The sequence below is a fragment of the Convolutriloba macropyga genome, chromosome 9, assembly GCF_964194025.1.
Source record: "Convolutriloba macropyga chromosome 9, txConMacr16.3, whole genome shotgun sequence".
In the NCBI taxonomy this organism is placed as follows: domain Eukaryota; kingdom Metazoa; phylum Xenacoelomorpha; order Acoela; family Convolutidae; genus Convolutriloba; species Convolutriloba macropyga.
The window spans coordinates 30,593,550-30,613,825 of NC_134476.1; the positions used below are offsets into that span (position 1 = coordinate 30,593,550).

At 34.3% G+C, this 20,276-nt stretch overlaps 1 protein-coding gene across 5 annotated transcripts in view; it reads right to left on the reverse strand.

Annotated features, from left to right (window-relative positions):
- The window catches only part of LOC142345725 (uncharacterized), a 49,724-nt gene that overhangs the window by 18,663 nt on the left and 10,785 nt on the right, over window positions 1–20,276 (reverse strand). For 4 of the 5 annotated variants that reach the window (XR_012759352.1, XR_012759351.1, XM_075398006.1 and 1 more), the window contains exons 5-6: window positions 18,935–19,022; window positions 18,368–18,475 (exon numbers count right to left, since the gene is read on the reverse strand). Coding sequence is in view for 3 of the 5 variants with exons in the window: in XM_075398006.1 (XP_075254121.1) it covers window positions 18,368–18,475; window positions 18,935–19,022 (196 nt within the window). In the remaining 2 variants the exon portion in view is untranslated. The remainder of the gene's footprint in view (window positions 1–18,367; window positions 18,476–18,934; window positions 19,023–20,276) is intronic. The other variant, XM_075398008.1, reaches the window with a different exon arrangement.

Below are 20,276 nucleotides of genomic sequence, written 5' to 3' on the forward strand. Positions count from 1 at the left end.
TAATCATTGAAGATTGTTTCGATGAAGATTGAAGAAATGCGGATTACTTTACTTGATGTAAGTAATGTAATAAAGGAGAGTAAGGTAACAAAATGGCTAATAATTAGGCGTTCGTTTAAACTAACGAATAATTTTCCTCACCGCGGGAGAAAGAAGAAGTAATGAAGGAAGTACTGAACATCAACAACCACAAAATTATCTATTCCATTCCGTGAGTGCTCAACGTGATGAGCGGAGGATGTGGAGTTGATGCTTCAGATTTGCGATCTCCAGTTGGAGCTCAGTAATCCGTTGTTCGAGCTGTTGAGAGCGTTGTCTTTCTGTTAGAAAGTTTTGCTGTACCTGATAAGTGAAAGTATCAAGCTGAGGATTGAGGTTTGCTGTAATATTATCAAACGGGACTTGTATTGTTTGTCCTTGAAGGTTGTGATTAGTTAGTAGATAAGAATTTTTGTTTGACAAATAACCAATGAGATTGAATCTATTGATGTTGGGTTGCAACTGGTAGATTAAATTCGTATCGTAGTTCGGGTGTCCACTAAAACCGGGGGTTTTAGCTTGTATCTCAGCTTGATGTTGTTTTTGTAGGCGGTCTTGCAAGGGGGTAGTTGTGTAATGATGAAGATTAAGAAAGTTTGGTCGTGACGATTGAGTAGTTGTAGTGTTTGCTAAGACGTTGGGTACTGTACTGTTTGTCTTGGGTATATTTACTTCTAGCGGTGTCGCTGGGCTGAATGTCTCTCTAATGAATTGTTTACGTGGTTGTTTCTTTGCAATTGTATCTGCAATTTTAGTTCTCTTCTTGGATGATGTAACCGTCGTTGATGAATTTGCACTAGTTGCTTGGGTTTGTACTGCTGAAATCTTGATAGTTGAGAGAAAAGTTGTAGATGGGGTAACGTGAGTTGTGGGTTGTACTAGTCTGTCAAGTTGTTTAACTCCAGATTGAGGTTTAGAAGTTGATTGTGTATTGTATTCGGGCCAACCGCTTGAAGGTTCCTTCTGAAAGACTGGTATCAATTCGTTAGGGATTGAAGAAAGTTCCTGAAATATCAAGTATTCTCTACTCTTATTCTATTCTAAGAGTATATTTTTTGAAGTTATTTTGCTAGTATTCTCTTTTTCTTATTTTTTTGTATTCTCTTTCAAAGTAAATCAGTAGTAAATATGAAGTCAGTCTGTATTATATTATCATCATATAGATTGATGATATGAAAGTAATAGAGGAATTAATCCTATACTGGAGACGTAGGAACGTTGTGATCGTTTCTATTTTCGTCTTTATTATTCTCATCATGTAGGTTTGGATAACCACTTTTATTCTCAAATCTTAAAGCTTGTAAGCCTGTATTATCTGTATAAGGTGGAATTTGAATAACTCGTTCTCTAGTAATAGCATTGTCAAATTTTGGAACTTGCATTGTTGGTTCTCTATTTTCATCAGTGTGATCATTTTCTGAATTAGTTGCTTGATAGATAGAAGTCAGAATTGGGACTGACATTAAATCAAATGTGGCAGCAAAGAGTGCCTTACCAAAGTGAATAGATGCATCTGTAATTTTGTTAATTTGCATTGCTCGAATTAAGCATAAGACTATGTCGATGAGTAGTTTAATGAATAAGAAAGCGGCAAAGAATATTCCGCATCGCTCAATTATATATTGTATTTTACCAAAGGTTTCAACAAATTGATTATTAAAGAAGTCCGGTGAAATGAATGAATCTAGATAAATAGTTCTAGAGTTATAATAATTCGTGCCTGAAATATTTGAAAATGATTCTCTGTTATCTAATAATGACTTAGTAAAGTGCTTAAGAACTCCTTTCATATTGGAGTTGAAAGTTATTGAATTCCAGAATGACATCATTTCTTTATATGTGTAGATAGAAGCATAAATACTTGCAGTAATAACATTCGCAATTTGTTGAATAACTATGTGTGGTTTGAAGAGTGCAGGTCCTCTTACTTTTGTGATTTGTGGGGTTAGCTCAACCCATGAATTGTCATCGTCAACATCTAGTTGAAATAAGTTTGAATGTTTATCAGAGCACAATTGTTCTTCGGCTTCAGTGAAAGTTTGTCTAGAAATCGGATCAACGAAATGAATTTCATCTTCATAAAGAATTGGTATTCGATTATAGCACTTATTAAGAATCTGTAAGGGTGAATGAAATTCAGGACAATTATATAGCCAGGCAACATTGCCATTTGTTTTGAGAAACATAGATCTGTTTCTTGTTAAGGTATATCCAGCTAAGCGCGGATTTTCATGAGAAATCATTAAAGTGTTAAGAATAGTTGAGCGCTCTAATTCACAGTCATTTCGTAATAGCTCTAGAGTAGAGGTTTGAAGTTGCCGAAGATTATTAAAGTGCAAATAGTCAATTTTTGTTCCAAGATGTGCTTCGAAATCAATATTTTCATAAACTTGAGAATATGTTGTATCAACTGTTTTATTGTCACTGGAATAGAATTTATTTTTCATAGTTATAGCACCAGTATCGGGTTTAAATTTGTGAATGGGTTCTCCAGTGTTCATATCAAATCCGTCACGAAGACTAATGTATAGAGAATCATATGGTGTAGGATATACTATTCGTGGATGACTACATAAAGACTGTGGTTTATTATAAACTTGGAACATAAAGCTTTGTAAGTCGAAATCTGACTGAGCTGAAGTAAATTTAGGATCCTTTACTATATAGTATTTGTCATTAGCTTTAATCATTTGAGCGTCAAAAGTGCGAATTATAGTGAAAAGACAATTATTGGGTTCATCCCAAGTGTATGAAAATGGATCAGTAGATGTAGAATCGCAGCCTCCTGCTGATAAAGGACAAGGTAGAGGTATATTTTGCCAGTTGTTAACTGTGCCATCTCTAAGGTTTACATTCAGGCTAACATTTTGCATATATGTTTCATAAGTGTAGTGTGTAATCCAACCTCGGGAGTTACATTCATTGTTTCCAGTTCCAACATCGCCTGAGTTAAAGTTTGAGAATAAAGATTTGTCAAAATCGAATTCTACTGATTTAGAAGAAGGGGAAAGCTTTATCTTTTTTCTTTCCTTTGCAAGTTTGCATTTCTGAGCATCAAGCTTAACTGAAGTAGTAATAGTATTATGTCTGGCATCTATGCCACTAGAGTCAAAAGAATCGCAAAACCAACGTAATTGCTGTTGGGTTGCTTTACACATAGTTGCTTCTAGCTTAACTTTATAATTTCTTTGGTAGAGAGTGACTCGTGCTTGATTAGTGCTAATTTTATCAGGGCGAATTTCGCAAGGTGCTACTTTGTTGAGAGAATACATCTGGTTTGAAATCATTTTTGAGCAATCAAAGTGGTTAACATGAAGGTTAGGAGCTGTGTTTTCATAGATACTCATCTTTTCAATTGGTCTGGCGTCAGTGAAAGACGTTAAGAGTAATAATGCAAGAAATATAATAAAGATCAAATATTTAGCAGAGCAAGCAGTTATAACACAGAGAAGTGCGAGAGGTATTATAGTAATAATCTTAAGAAACTGAACAGAACGAATTTGGTTTCCTATGTTTGTTATAAAATATTCTACTTTTGAGAGGAGTGCTTTCTTATTAGTAAGATTTTCTTTAAAGAACTGGTCTTTAATCAGTGATAGTGGCATATGGACATTGCGTTTTGACCAATCTAATAGCTTTTCAGGAGGGTCTATTAATTTAAGGTACGGAATTTCTTCAGGTAAACAACTGTTTCTATCTTTGACACATTCTAAGAGGTGTGGGTGAGAATCTGCATATTCAAAGAATATCTCTATTCTATTTTCGGATTCACTATCAGTTGCAACAGTTGGGAACAGAGTTAAACAGAGTGACATAAAAATAAACATTTTGTAACTTACGTTTATTACTTCGTCTATTGCTGGTGATTTCTTGATTTCTCCGTCTTCCATTTAATAAACGAAGACAGTATAAGGTGAGTCTAACAAATTCAGGTTAATATTATCCGTGAAAGTAATCTGATATTTTAGCTCGTGAACGTGAGCGGGATTATAGGGTACCCAAAATATGACAAATTTTGCGTTATTTTTTGATGTTACGAAGAATGCAACTGTTTTCTGTTGATTAGAAACAAAACACTTGTCAAGTGTTACAGTCTTATTTCCGAATTTCAATATTTTCTGTAGGAGGAATATTCTAATATACGAGAGTGGGTCGAATGCAAGGGCAGTAAGAACTTGTGTTTCAAGGGAAGGTGGTAACATAGATTAAGGGTCTACAGTAAAGGGAGCTTCGATGATATCAAGGTCTATTTCGTCTCTGTTGTTTAATTGGAAATGAAAGCGTTCAATATGTTCTGGTTTGTTCGGAGTCCAACAAACAATTATTTCTAAGTTTACAAACTGGTCTTTAACGAAGAAAATAACAATGTTTTCTTTATATGAAATGTACGATCGGTCAATTGTGGCTGACTTGTTATTATATTTCAAAATTTTGTGTGGGATGTTATAAGGACTGTAAGAAGTTGAGAAAGTTGTTCTCGAAGCTATAACCCAATAATCGTTTAGCGGAATATTCATTGATCAGTTGGTGTTTCTAAAACCAAATAAGGGACATTTAGAATGTCTAAGTCAACTAGGCTTGAAGAATGAATTTGGAGTAATAGACTGTTAAGTTGTTGAGGATTGTATTTTCCCCAGAAGACAGCAATAGGGTCTTTGTTAGAGTTAGTAGCAAAGAATACTACAGTTCTTACTTCGTTAGAAATTTGACAACTGGTTAAGGTGTTAAACTCACTATTAAATTTCAGCTTTTGATTTGCTTTAATCGAAACTTTCACAAGTGTATCAGGGTTGATAGAAAGAGAAATAAGAAAACCGTTTTGGTCGAATGAGACTTCGGTCATATATTAGGATTGATTGTCTTTACGGTGTTGGTGTTTTGTGGTGTGTTTAACTGGTGATGAAAGTGTTTAGTGTAGGTAGTGTTTGTCGGGATTTAGAAACTTTCTGAATTGTCAGTTTCTAAAGAGTTATGAACTCCTACTATAGTTAGTGACTGAGAATTGAATTAAGAATCCATATTGAACTGAGATACCTGATATATGTGTTGTGGAGATGTTTTGTGACAAGTATTTGCAGGTCACAAATTGAGATGCTTGAAAACTTTGCTAAGTTTTCTAAGTTTATCAGTTGAAAGGGGCAAAATGTGAAAGATATAATTTGGGACAGAGAGAAGGAGAGAGAGAGAGAGAGAGAGAGAGAGAGAGTTAGAGCTGAATTTAAGAGCGAAGGAAGTAATTGATTTCAGAAGGTAACTGAGAAAAGTGATTTTGAATTTGGGTAAGGCTCTTAAATAGTGGTTTTCAGGGTTAAGTTACCAGAATATGTGTGCTCATTTCTGATTGGCCAATGGCTAGCCTTGACTAGTGGCATGTAGCAACGTGATAAACTGGTCATATGACGAAAATCATACGATAAAAACTCAAAATTTAATTCTCATAATTCACTGCTATAGGATCCATCTTTATTATCTAAGAAGAATGTATTTTTAGGCCGAATTCTCAAAGTTCGCTTCCAAGAAGTTGTGGACTATATCTTTGTGTATTCATGTTAAGCTTTTCAAGTGATTATCGCAAGTTGCCTTAAAACAGTATGTGTTAGAATATGAAAAATTTGATCTTTTTAGAACTTAACGGTGTTATATCAACTTTGTGCTTTCAATACGTACTTTCTTGGTTAAATTTTCCAATTTCGTTTCGTCAGAGTTGTAGGCTATATCTTTGTGAATTCATGTTTAAATTTTTAGGTGTTAATCATAAGTTGTCTAGAAACAGGATATGTTAGAATATGAAAAAAATGAAATTTTTAGAATTTAATTGTGTTATTTCTGATTTATGTGTTTTAAATGTACTTCTGAGCTGTATTTTTAAATTCCGTTTCGTCGAAGTTGTAGGCTATATCTTTGTGAATTCATGTTTAAATTTTCAGGTGTTAATCATAAGTTGTCTAGAAACAGGATATGTTAGAATATGAAAAAAATGAAATTTTTAGAATTTAATTGAGATGTTTCTAATCCGTGTGTTTTACACTTTTGTGAACTATTTGAGCAAACATGTGTTTTTGCAAACATGTAGTCTGAGTTGTGGAGTGGATAAATCTATCGAGTTATTACTCTTTCTGAGATTTGTGTAAGGTTTGCACTTAGGTGACATAATTCTTGCTTGGAGAATTTAAAATCGCGGTTAGCTGTTTGTACATAAGTGCTTTAATGTTTATTTTAAACATTCCTTGGGTCCTTAAGCTAGTAAAGTTAGCTCTATTTGTTGACTATATGGATTGCTTAAATGTGCATTTCCTGACAAATTGCAATTTAGTGTGTTTAAATAGTTTGCAAGGGACAAATTTCTGTACTTAAGGTATTCAATTTAGGTAAGGTGTTTGCTCATGGGGGAATTGTTTCTACCTAACTTTGCTCTGTGTAACACGTGTTTTCAGCGTTAGTTTGTAATAAAAGGTATGCATAATTGTTGAAAGTGTATGAGTGTTGAACATGTATAGAAGTTTATGTGTGTGTAACAGCTTGCAATGGTGATTAATTGCGTACTTTGTGTAAGATTTGTGTTGAGTGGGCTATTTGCTTTTTGCCTTTAACTCTCGTTAACTCAAGTTGCTCTCTTGATTATTAGGTTCCTTCCAAACTTTAACTTCTTATTAACTCTTAATATCAACCTTTGATTCTTCTTTAACTTTTTCCTTAACACTTCGTTTCAACTTTCATTTCTTCATTAAACTTAAATCTTTTTTATTCTTTTCTCCTTAATTTCTTAATCTTGTATCTTCTAATTTTTCTTTCTTTCATACATTCTTTTATTCACTTCTTTCTTCTTCATATTTTAATTCGTTTAGTCATGAACTGGTATACGATAAATTATTTGAGAGAGACCGAGGAAGTGCGAGAGGAGTTAGATGCTGCCCGATGGAGCATTGCTGTGCGGGGGATGCAATTGGAACAAGTGAGCGAATCGGTGGAGCAGATTCGAAGGGGGCAGTATCTACACTTCCTCTACTCTGATGTGGATGGGTTAGGGGCACAAGATTTCTTGTTCTTCTTTTCAACTAGTTACCGGACCTCATCATTGGTATTAACCGATGATGAAATTGATGGGATACTTCGAGCAAGAGGAAGTTTCTCTCCTTGGGAGAGGAGATTTACTCAATGTGTGACAGAAGACACGGCTGATATTATCAAGTTCTTCCTGGGGGATGATGTGAGTTTACTTTTTAATTTTTGGTTTCTATGTTTTAAACTCTAAATAACAATTATGATTTGGTTATTTGAGGCTTTCACCCGGGTAAAAGAATAGACAGAAATGTTAGGTGATATTAAGTGGAAATGTGTAATATTCAGGTTCATATTTTGGTTTCAGTTCTTCATAAGATTGTACGCAAGACGGAGGAGTGAGGGGGTTGATGAGTGGTGGGACAGGGTGATACAGTTGGAAAATCGCTTGGTGGCATTGCAAAGGGCCTGGTGGGATCTGCAAGTGGGACCTGTATTGCAGGACTGTTACTTGCAGATAAGAAAATGGAACTATACGAAGTGCTTGGCATTCGAGGAGGAATCTTTAATGTGTCGAGTTGTGAGGGGGCTTTTGGAGAAGTTTCTCTGAGGAAGCAAACGAACTTATTGGTTTGTGCAGTTTTGTAAATATTATTTTTATTATTTTTATGATTTTGGTGCGCAAGGCGCTTTTAATATAAAAATTATTATTAAAAGAGATTTTGTTTCTCTATTTCTTTTTGAGTTTATGTATCAAGTCAGAGGGAATAGGTTCACCAAAGAATGTAGGTGCTTTTCTATTACGTTGAGGTCTGCTTAATACTTCATTTGCGTCAGGTAAATTAGATATATTAGGTGATGCTGTAGGTGTAAAATTATAAGGTGATGATGTGGGGCTATTATGCGATGCTTGGGGGAATAATTTGCGTGTAGCTTTAAATTTACTAGCATTATCAAGTGGTGGAGAAAAATTTTCTTGCTGTGGGCTATTAGGTGAATACATATTTTGCATAGGGTAGGGGGTTGAAATGCGTGGGGGTAGAAAATTAGAAGAGCTTGTGCCTTGTATATGCGTAGTATTATCTGCTCGTGTTTGTAGCGATTCTAAGCCTGAATCCTTTGTTGGGGTAGCCTCAACATTATAAGGTGGCTGTAGTGTAGTATTAGGATTTATAGTAGGTTGTGTTTCTACTAAGGGCCACTGCGAAATAGCAATATGTTGTGCGCCTCTATAGGCATTAGATTTGGATATATTATGCTTATTATATTGAGTATAATAATCATCCGTATCGTCTGGGACTACATAGTTCTCAACTAACTCTTGTATTTTTTCTTCTTTCGGGTAATAAGGTACTATATGATTTCTATGCACGGTTTTCTTCTCATTTGTTTTATCATGTTGTATTTCATATGTAGTATTAGTTATCATTCGTTTCACGGTGTAGGGGCCTGAGCGTAGCTCTTGTAGCTTTTTAGACTTTAATAGTCCTTTCGAGTGATTTTCTAGTAGTACTTTTCTACCTTCAGGTATAGGCTTTCCGAGTTTAAATCTATTTCTATACTTGTGCGCTTTATTCGTAGTTTGTCTACATTTAGTGTAGGTATTCGAGTATATTGTTTTAAATGTATTCTCTCGCTTTAACATTTCGTTAGATAATCTGTTTTGTAATAATTTCTCTATCTTTTTGTTGTTACAAGTTTCTTCACTATGTGAGTGTGGTGGTAGATTATTACAATACTCCGATGTGCATTTCTTTTGATTATCTCGTAGTAGTCCTAGCTTTAGTGATAAGGGTATTTGCGGTTTCGTTCCAAATAGTATTTCATAAGGGGTATATCCCGTACTGTAGTTTACTGCAGTATTGTGTGAAAATGCAAATTTACTAGTGTACTCGGACCAATTAGATCCACTTTTACTAATAAAGTGTCTTAGGTAATTAGTCAAATGTTTATTTTGTACTTCTACTTTGCCGTTAGTCCACGGTGAATATGCAGTTCGGGGGCATAGTGTAATTCCCATTTCGTCTGTGTAGTGAACGAAATCATTACTAATAAAAGCATTGCCGTTATCATGTACTATTTGTTGCGGTATACCAAATGTAGTTATAAATTTCTCTAGTTGATTTACTGTTTCAAGAGCTTCAGCATTCTTGCTAGGGTATACTTGTATAAATCTAGAGAAAGCGTCTACTATTACAAGACAAAATCTATTTCCTTTACTGAGTGGTCGTAGTGGACCTTTATGATCAATATGAAGTGTATGTAGGGGTATAGCTTCTAATTGTCCCCATGGTTCTAAGGGCGCTTCGTTCAAGTCTTTGCGTGCTGATTTATTAGTTTGGCAACTTAAGCAATCTAACATTAACATTTCAATCCATTTAAACATACCGGGCCAATAGAAATATCGCTTAACTCTATTGTAAGTTGTGCTTTCTGCTCTATGACCACTAAGTTCATGCGTATGTGCGACTTCGAATATCTTTATAAATAGCGAAAGTGGTGCACATATCCTAACGTCAAAAGAGCCGTCTTCACAAGGTTCGGAATAACAGAGTAAATCATATTGACTTTCTAAAAACAACAAGTTGAAATTATTTCTATAGGTCTGTAGTGCTTTAGATTGTTTAATAATGTAGTCCTTTTCTGGAGCTTTGCCTACTTTTACCCAATCTCTAACTTTATTTATCACGGAGTCGTTTACTTGTTCTTCAAGAATATTATCGGTGTCAAGATTAGCGTTTTTTGCAAAATTTGTAACTTTAGCTATTAAATCTAATGTATCTGTGTGGACATCCTTTTCTGAGATGTTTTGAAAAGCTTCTGGTTCAATAAGCTTCTTGAATTTTGTCCGTCTGACATAATCGGCTTTAGCAGATTCTAATTGTTCAATAAGTGAGTTTTCAATATTACCTTCTACTAAGTCTAACCAATCTTGGTCATCATAACCTTCTCGGTCATCACTTATTTCAGCTATTTCTTCTATCTCGGAATAGTAATGGTTATCAGACTCGTTAGTTAGTTCTGAAGTTAACTTCTTTATTTGATTTATTTGTGTGCCGTAGCGAAAACAATCAGAGAAACTGTGTATAGCATTACAATGTTCATTTATGTAGTCTGGTGCATCATCTACACTAAAGTCACCTTCATCATTTATATTAATAAGTTTCTTTCTTTCGCCTTTGACTTGGGCAATAATTAGTCGTTAGCTGTTGCGTCCTTATCGTCTTGATGCAATACAGAATAGTTAACTTCTTTTCCGTTAATATGAAACTTTATATCTTTAGGTATCACTTTGTGTTCTAGTTGATAAAGTTTAGCATCTGCTAAAGAAACGTTTCGGCTAAGAATGTCAGGGAACGCTAAGTTTTTGCCTTCAGTGTATATAATTTGCAAGTTTTGGAACTTAGTTATTACAACTTGATACTTAAAGAAACGGTGTGACATTTGTCCTCGTCGTGACCAAAGAAATAGAATTGGTCTGTGATCACAATATAGGTAAATTGGGAAAGGGGATCCAATAACATAAAATTCATAAGTTTGTAAAGCAGATATTATTCCACATAGCTCTCTATGTTGAGGGGACATCTTTTGTTCAGCTTTATCAAATACTCTCGAGTTTGCTGAAATCATACGTTTTCTATCAGGAAAATCTTGTATAAGAACACAACCTGTTCCTAAATTAGATGAATCAGCATGTATATGAAAGGGATAGTCATTAGAAGGAAATGCGTTAGAAATATCGTGACAGAATCTTTGTTTAAGGTCTGTGAATACCTTTTCGTGTTCTGGTAGCCACTTGAATAGTGTCGTATCTTTAGTTAAGTCATATAGAGGTTTTGCATCTATGTGAAAGTTCAAAATATAGGTGTGATAGAAACCCATCATTCCTAAAACTCTTAAAACTTCTGTTTTCGATTCTGGCGTTTTTAGGTTTCTAATATCATCTATGCGCGAAGCAATAGGCGATAGTCCGTCTTTAGATATAACATGTCCTAGAAATCTCACTTTTCGTAAGAAAAACATTGTTCTATCGGGGGCTGCTTTAAGATTTGCCTTTCGAAGCAAAGAGTGATACTCCTTTACTATTGTGAACATTTCTTGTTTATCTTTAGCTTGTAATAAAGTATCGTCTATATATGTTATGGCTTGTTTACGTTTTATAAGAGGTCCAAATGCATAACGCATTAGTTTGCTAAAGAAACTGGGTAATGGTTTAAGACCATAAAATCCTACTTGATAGGTGTACTGTCTGCCTCCTACAATAAAACTTGTAACCTTCTGTGTATCTTCAGTTAGTGGTACTTGATTATAAGCCGATGATAAATCACTACTTGTAAATATAGTTCCGGTTATTCTTGTCATTAGAACGTTTAGTGGTTCGAGTGGCCAACTAGAATTACTTGTATCAGTTATAGAGTTTAGGTATCTAGCATCAATGACTAGTTTTACATAATCCTTCTTAGGTAATATGATGACGGGATTGACAAACCAACTATTCATATCATCGTTCTCATTGAGTTCTCTGATTATCCCTGCTTGAATTAATTCGTCCATTAGTCTTTCTAATTTATCTCTGAGATGAATGGGTATTTTGCTTGGTCGTTGCTTTTTAAAGGTTGCATCTTTCTTCAAGGGTAAATGGAACTTATGTTTAGTTCTGCCAATATCATACTTATGATGTGAATAGACATCATTATCCTGAAGTATTATTTCTATCAACTCAAACAATTCATCATCAGTCAAATCACTTTGCGTGAAATCAAAGTTATCTAAGAACCTTTCTAGATAATCTATGTCTTGAACTGTATTTCTATTTTGCTTAATTACAAAATCGCTAACTGCTTTATTTATGATTCGGTGGCTTTGTAGTTTATCTCTAAACTTAGGAAACTGTTCATTGACTTTAGGTCTACATAACTCTTTTGCTTCAGTAGAGAAGTCTGTGGCTAGTTCTCTCTCATCTTCTTTGCATTTTTCTATCAACTCATTTTCAATAATCTCGAGCACCTCTTCCTGTTCTAGTATATTATTTTCTACTTTTTGTAGTTTATCAATATCATCTTTGCTTGTATACACATAGATAGTTATTCCTGAATTCTTAAATGTTTGTTCTATTAGAGAAGATATCTCTCTCCAATCCATTCCGTCTAAACCACAAGCTATTTTTGGCATCGCTATACAGCGTAAATTTAGTCCTAGTGCATGATCTCTCATAGCAAGTAGCGTTGTTTTGATTGTATCAATTGTTGGTTTTTCATAGTGATTAGCCTTAGTAATGAGATTATATACTAAGTTATTATCTGCTCTGAAAGTTATTATATCACCTATATCACAGTTTCTACCTTTACAGTAGTCCTTTAATAAGGGTATTCTTTTAGAGATTGTGTTAGCAAAACCTTTTCTCATTTCTGCATCTGAGAATATCGTGTGCGCTATAGGCATATTAGAGTCAAATATAGATTGGGTACGGAAATCTACATATTTAATGCAAGAATTAGTTTGAATTTGCTGTCCTTCTTGTAAATTGTTTACTACTGTGTTCAGTATGAAGCAACTGTTATAGTCCTCACTTTCGTTTAGTATTGTACTTGTAAATTCGGCACAGTTTTTGATATTGTACCTTTGTATAGGTTTGTCAGTTATATCGCACATAGCATAACCTATTATTCCTCTATTTATCTGTATTGGGTGATTCTTTTGATTCTCCATAAATATGGGTAGGAATTCTTCAGATTGTGGACAAAGTGTGTTTACAAAGACTAGGTCAGTTTTTGCAACGTTAATATGGGGCATGAAATATGTTCCTGGCGGAAATAAGGCTTGACTGGGGTGCTTTTGCTTGTGCAATTGTGTACTTTTCTGTTGTAGAAAGATTGGTTGAGCTATGTTTAAAGCAGTCATCTCAGTAATGTATGGGTAGTCTTTCTCATTGTTGAGTGAGCCGTAGCAAATTAGGTTTCTCTCAGTTTTTAATTCTACTGCGGGGATATCGAAGTGAAGTGCTTTTAAAAACAAATGACAAAAATCAATACCTATTATGTTCTGTCTTTGTTCTTTAGTAACGAATACTTTATGGGGGACTGTATATTTACCGTCAGTTTCAAAGCTAGATTGAATAGTTGTGTAGCCAAGCATTCTGATTGATGAACCAGTATATGTTTTTGAATCACAATTTGTATTTTGCAAATGCAAATTTTGTCCAAGGTTTACTAAAGCAAGGTATGTAGGATGGTTGATGATAGTGCAAGTTGATCCTGGGTCAATCATAAACTCTACTTCTAAACCACTATTATTTTTAATGTCTCCGGTGGCAAAGTGATATAAGTTGAGATAAATTCTTGACTTAGTACTACTTTCTTTAGTAGCGTTCGGAGACTTCAAAAGTTTAAAGGAAAGAAGTCTGTTATAGCATTTACGTAGTCATCGTCGCCTTCAACGAAACTTATTTGATTTGGTTGTTGCTGAATATTGTTGGGTTTTGATTGTCTTTGTTGTAGATTGTTATTTCTACTTGGTGTATAGAAGCTAGCAATTTGTTGTGGCTGTTGCTGTTGTTGTGGTGATGGTGATTGTTGTTCAAGATTTGGTTCATTATTTCTATAGGTGTTTTGCTGAGGGAAGGTTTGTTCGTATGGTTGAGTGAATCTATTGCCATAGCTGCTAAAAGATGTATTTTGTTGTTGATAGTTAGGCTTGCTGAACCTAGGATTATAGTTTGAGTAGCCACCTCTTGGTTGATAGCCTTGGTTTCTAGGACCATTGAACCTTGCATTGCCTCGGTTATTCTTTCTATAATCATTAGAGAACGTTATATTTGGCCTTCTTGGTTCAACTAATTCCTTTCTCAATTTGTTAACACTATCATCTATCTGTTTCTTTGTGCATCGAGAGATGGAATGACCATTGCTTCTGCAATAATCACAGAATCTAGTACTGTTAGGTCTGCCTTTTATATTAGGGTCTCTTGGCCTAGAAGTATCTATAGCATTCACTTCGTTGCTTTTGAAAAGACTGGTTAAATCGTTAATTTTGCTCTCGAGTGTTTTAAGTTTATCTATTCCTGTAGCTCCACTAGACTCTGTTGTTACAGAAAATGTTAAGTCCTTTACAACTAAGTGATCGACAAACTGTGTCCAAGTTATTGAAGGATTCTCAATAAGTTTCTCGTGCGCTTTGCGTTTTAAACCTTGTGGTCTTAGTCCTCTTATAGCAAAATCTATGTATTTTTGACTTCGCTGTCTTTGTTGAATTTCTTTCTCCTTTCTTATATTGTCATCACCTTCAATACTTGTTGGTATCTTTTCTGGCCAACCCTTATCAACTCCACTCTTTATTCTATGTAGATAGTTCTTTATTAATTCTCCTTCTTGCCTAAATGTGTTTTCAACCTCAAGTCTAAATCTAAATTGGTCTCTACCGTCTGTGAATCTTTTTATAAATTCATCTTTTAAAGTATTCCAATCTGTAGTATCTGTGACTTCACTTTCAAACCATTCTAGTGCTGTATCAGTTAAAAGTGAGCCGAATAAGGATTGTTGTCTTTTATCATAGCTAGTTTGTGCAACGGGTGCTGTAGGCCTAGTTCCTAGTGAAAAGAGTATTTTGTTTTCTACAGAGTTCCAAAAAGAAGTGGCATCCTGATTAGGATCATTGCCTGAAAAAGATACAAGTGAAAGATTTGGATGTGTTATGGGAGTTTCAGGTGGGGGAGTAACGGCAGGTGTAGGAGTACTACCACCAGGACTGCTCATGGTTTAAAGGACTGAAGTTATTGTATTAAAACAGAGAAATAGTTTACATCAAATTCAAATGAGAATTTAAGTGAGAAACCCTTTGAATAGTTAAATTACACAAGTTATTTTAATGGCTTTTCTATAATAAGTGAACAAGTTAAATTTAAGCAAGCTTCTCTGATAGTTTAAATGAACAAGTTAAATCGAGATTGCCTCTCTTGTATTAGATGAATAAGTTAAACTGAAGTAGCCTCTCTGTATTAAATGAACAAGTTAAAATGAAGTAGCCTCTCTGGGACCACCATTTATACTGCTGGTCCGTACATTAGATACTTAAACGACGGGGTTAATCGCGGGACCACATGTATAACTTGAGAGTTCAACCCCTAGTTCTACTCTTGGTATATAGTTAAGTATTAAAGAAAGTTAAATGCAAATATGAATTAATAAGTTATGTTAAACAGCATCAAATATGAACCGAGCATGAAGGGATAGAATAGTTAAAGTTATTAGATTGAAATAGCACAGATTGAACTATTCTAAGTTAACTTGTAACTTAGATAGAGTTTGAGAGATGTTAAATTATAACTTAGAGTAGTTAAGTTTAACTTACCTGATTTCCAATTTTGCGCTAAGTTAATATTTTATGACTTAGAGAGTTCTTAGTTAAGAACAAGTCACAAAATATTCTAAGTTAGAAAAATATCTCAAGTAAGCTGGGACGGAGCAAGGGAGCAATACGGGAGTATGATTTTAAAATCAGAAGTTATCAGGGACCAAAAAGTGTTGGTGGTTGAGCGTGCAAGCTCCTTTTATACTTGCGGACACGTGGTTATCTAGTATCCTATTGGATAGAGATAACGAGTGTCGACAGAGTTACCAAGGTTAACTTGGTGTTATCTGTGTGGCGTGATAATATCACGTCATAGTATTCTCAGTTTAAGTTAGTGATCTTAAAATAGTAGCTTATTCAAAACTACTTAGTGATTTGTTCACACGTTAAAATGGACTTTGTCCAAATCAAGTTTGTGCTTCACGCACTATAACGTAAATTCTCAAAATAGCACTAAGATTATCAAATAGTGTTTTTCTGAGTGTAGCACACTTCAGTACAGTATATTAGTGCATTACTTTGACATAAATTAACTTTGGTTTTTGCCTTAAAGGTGAATTTCTTGACAGAAAAAGTTCTTTTGCTACATTTCTTGACAAAAAATTGAAACCAAAATTGAAATTGATGTCCTAATAATATAATGCAAGTCCGCCAATCTCCATAATTAAACTGTAAAAGTGTTGCATGATTGCTTCATATTCTCTTATTTTACAGAATCTTCACTTTTTAACATTGGAAGACGATACTTAGATTTTTTAGGAGCTCCCATTTTTTACGAGCTGAAATTATTACAGAACTTTTTTTAAACAAAATTGACCACCATGATCAAATATTTTTGCGCCATTTTTCTTGTTCATGATCATAGATTGTATTTCAAAATTTTTGTATGCCCGACTGAGATGGTTTTGTCATGGTTTTCTCTTGTAATGACCGATCTGCAACTGCATTCCACTGGAACAAAATATTGGGGTTTAAAACTTATTTTGGCATTTGCTAGCTCACGAAATCTTTTTTTATTAAATGAGTTTTTGATTAAATAAATCAAGAAATGGTATTGGTAAATTTTTATATACTTTTAATTTATTAACAGGGTTTTAAATTAAATTTACTTGGTAGCAGAACAGGGGTTTGACGTTGTCTTTGGTATCATTTCCATTTCTGAGTTTCATTTTCGTTACAGTTCACTCTCTCTGAAAAATTTTTTAAGTACCTTTTTATGTATTGTTTGTTTGGACACTCAATAAGAAATGATTCAACAAAAAAGTAGTTGGTTCTAGCGGTGATAAGAGTGATCGGAACAAAAAGATCATAGAACAATATCAAAAACAGAAAAAGGTAATGTAGCATAATTAGATGATGTTGATAAACCAAAACATCCTTGATCGATTAGCGTTTAGGTCTATGTGCCTGATAACTAAATTTATGGTTAATTAGTTAATAAATAGGTATAAATTTATATTATTTCATTTGCATTTTAACCTTTCCGTTCGTTTTCTACTACTAAATATGTAGTTTTCGTTCGCAGTTGTTCGTTCGGCTCCATAACTCATTCAATCCATGAGAATTTTACTCAGCTTTAAACACAAATAGTAGGTTGTTGTTAACTGACAGTCGCGACCTGGTTTTTGTTTCGTCTCAAGTTTAAAGTTGCAATTTTGCTTTCGTTATCGTTTGCAGTGCTTGGCTGACCGTTGCCTTTTTTATGAATGATTATAAGAAGTTATGCTATCCAGTTTTAGGCTATTTTTTTAATCATATACCAAGGAAAGTTTATATTCAATTCAATAACCAATAAATTACATGATTTGGGTTTTAAAAAATCTTTTTCAGAACAAGCCAGGAAGCTCTGCAAACTTCAAAACTTAATTTTCCTGGAAACAACAAAATAAAGATATACCTTTGATATCGCGCCATTTTTTATCAATCTTTTTTTATCCATTTAAACATGAGTTTTGTTATAGTGTTCATTCATTCTACTTTTTAGTGCTGTAATGTGTACTGTTTTAAGGGAATTTCGTTTCTTGTGCTTTGTTGGGGTGGGGGGGGGGGGGGGTGATGTGGAGGGTAATGGCTTCGAGTTATGGGATCTGGTTTTGAGTTGGGTAATAAAATTCAACACAGCAAATGCATTTAAACTCTATACGGTGTGGTGTGATGATTGGATCAATTAATCGATACAATATTGATCACTTCATGGTATTAGCCAGCCAGATTTTGGATGAATAATGAACAAAAAATCCGCACAATAAACGCAAATGTATAAACGCGTGAAATAGCTAACTACAACTACAGTCACTACCTTTAACTGCATAACTAACTATTAGAGTTATAGTGGTTATAAAAAAGTATGAAATTGGTTAGGGGAGTTAAATCCACGCTCGAAGCCATTATCAATCCCACCATTTACAGCGCCAGGCAGCGTAGAGATTTTTCCCTAAGGAGCAAAAAAGCATTAAATTATAAAAGTCAAATCCCTCGTGTGCTGATAATGCATTAAAAGCATTGAGATAGTAGTGAGAGCGAGTTTAAAACAACAGAGCATAACTGATAGATCTGATAAAAGCTAGAGGGCGGGGGGGGGGGGGGTGATGTCACCGAAGCACTATCAGTAAAAAAACAACTATCCGTTTTTTGGTAAATTCTCAAAAAGCAAGATCAAAGCAAATTAAGAGTATGTTACGTTGTTTAATAAACCTGTTTTATTATCACTGATAAATCAATTTTAGAGTAAAAATAATAATTGAATTCGTTCTGCATGTTTGGATATGGACAATCTTTTCGATCAGTTTTAAACTATATAATATTCTTCCTCAGCTTAATTCAAATAAACAGCTATGATGTCTTGGACTCCGAAATGTTGAGAATTACTACATAATTAATCCAATAGTGTCTAAACATTAGTAGCAAAAATTACTAAACTGATCTGGGAATTTTTTTACTACTTTAGCAGAAATTGTTGACAATGTTTTCATAAGAGACGTACCTTGTAGAAATATTAGTGGGGCAGTGTTATTATTATTAGTAACAGCAGCAGCAGGCGTGTTAGTAGAAGGTGTTGTAGATGAAGACGAAGAGTTCGAGTCCTCCGTGGCTGCATGATAGAGGATTCAAAATAACATCTAAGTTCATTTAGATCTCCGAAAGATTTACATGTCGTTAATTTGTACGAGAGAAAATGAAGGAGGGCGAGAGCATATTTAAAGCAAACGGCACAAGAAAATACACTCTTTGTTAAGTCACAATACAGTAAAATTGGGGTCTGATCTTAAAACTACAGCTGGTCAGCATTGATCTTGTTTAAATTAGATGCCTATGGTTTGTGACACTCGCGCAACTTAAATCTTGCAACGATTTTGTCACTTCCGCAATATATTGGTCTTTTGCGGCTACGGGGCTTCTTAAAAGTCTTGATAGAGCCACTTAGTAAGTCAAACTATAGCTTTTTCATCAAGTCCAACTGTAATATAACAGCTGTGAGAAAACCCGGTCTGACTTTAGGGGGAAACTTCGGGTAAAGAGAATGCGAACAAAGTTTAAGAATTCAACTTACGTTTGAGATTGTTAGTCTCTCTGTATGTGCCGTTGATCACAGCCAGTCCCATCAACTGTCTCCTCTTGATCTCATCCTCACCATCTGGCTATAACACACAAGAGTGTTTAACAACAAGTTATAGAGCATCATTTATGAACTACGTCACGGCTAAGAATCGGAAACAAGCCCGAAAATAACCGAAATTGCCCAGCTGCTCCTACGATACAATGTATTTCATCAATGTATATATGAGGTACAATAAATGAACTCATCACAGAGCACCGCAAAAAACAGAAAAAACAGCTGGAAGTGAAACAATACGAAGCTATTAATAATCTCATCTTCCCAGTGATTAACAACAAGGAGTTTCGGTAATGTGCGTTCGCACATAATATTCCGACCCGCTGATCCGCATTTCTTAATTATCTACCAATTTTCTACCAAATGAGGAAGAAGTATAAAACTTTCGAAGTTTTTAAATATTGTTAAAAAAATAATTGGTGTAAAATAACTAAAAACAAAAAAAAATAGCGACAAATAAAATTTAGGCTAAACAAATTACTGTACTTTAGTAGAAAAAGCATGGGACCAGTTCTTAATGAGACTCGGTAACATGTAGACAAAAAGGAAAAAAACGCAAAGTTAAAAAATACGTTCATTTTTTTTGAAAGCAAATAGTATCAAATAAAGAACGCCATTAGATATCAACTGAAGCCCTTAAATATGTTTAAGATCATTCACACGTCCATAAGAAGACATTGAAATCGGTCATTATTCAGAATATGTCGTACGTCTACAAAAATAAGCGACGAAAACGGACGAAAATAAAAATTCAATTTTATTTAGCGAGAAAATGGCATGGAAGTGTTAAAACCATAATCAGTTTCGAAAAAAAAGATATAATCAATCACATTTTCTTTGAACACTGATAAAGTGAGATGTGACCTTTAAATAATAAGACTAGGTAACAAGTAGACAAAAAAGTGAACGAAAAAAGGCAAAATCGAAAATTACATTTGTATTTTCCGAATACAGTGGGTTATATCATTTGACCAAAGATAACCATTGAGATTGTTATTTTTTGGCATGAGTCATACGTCTGCATGAAAACAACAAACACAGGCAAACATTTTACGTAAAAATTTATTTGCAAAGAAATCGTTGTCGAAGCGTTTAAAGCAATAATCATTGGACTGAAAACTCAAATATGTTCAATTTTGCCTTTTTTGACAAAATTAATGTGATATTGCAACCAGTCAATAATGCGACAAAACAGGAAAAAGAAATATGTCCAAAAGTAAAAAAAAATTTGTTTGAACCGAAAGTAAAATTCTTTTGTTAAAACCGTAGTATCAAAGCC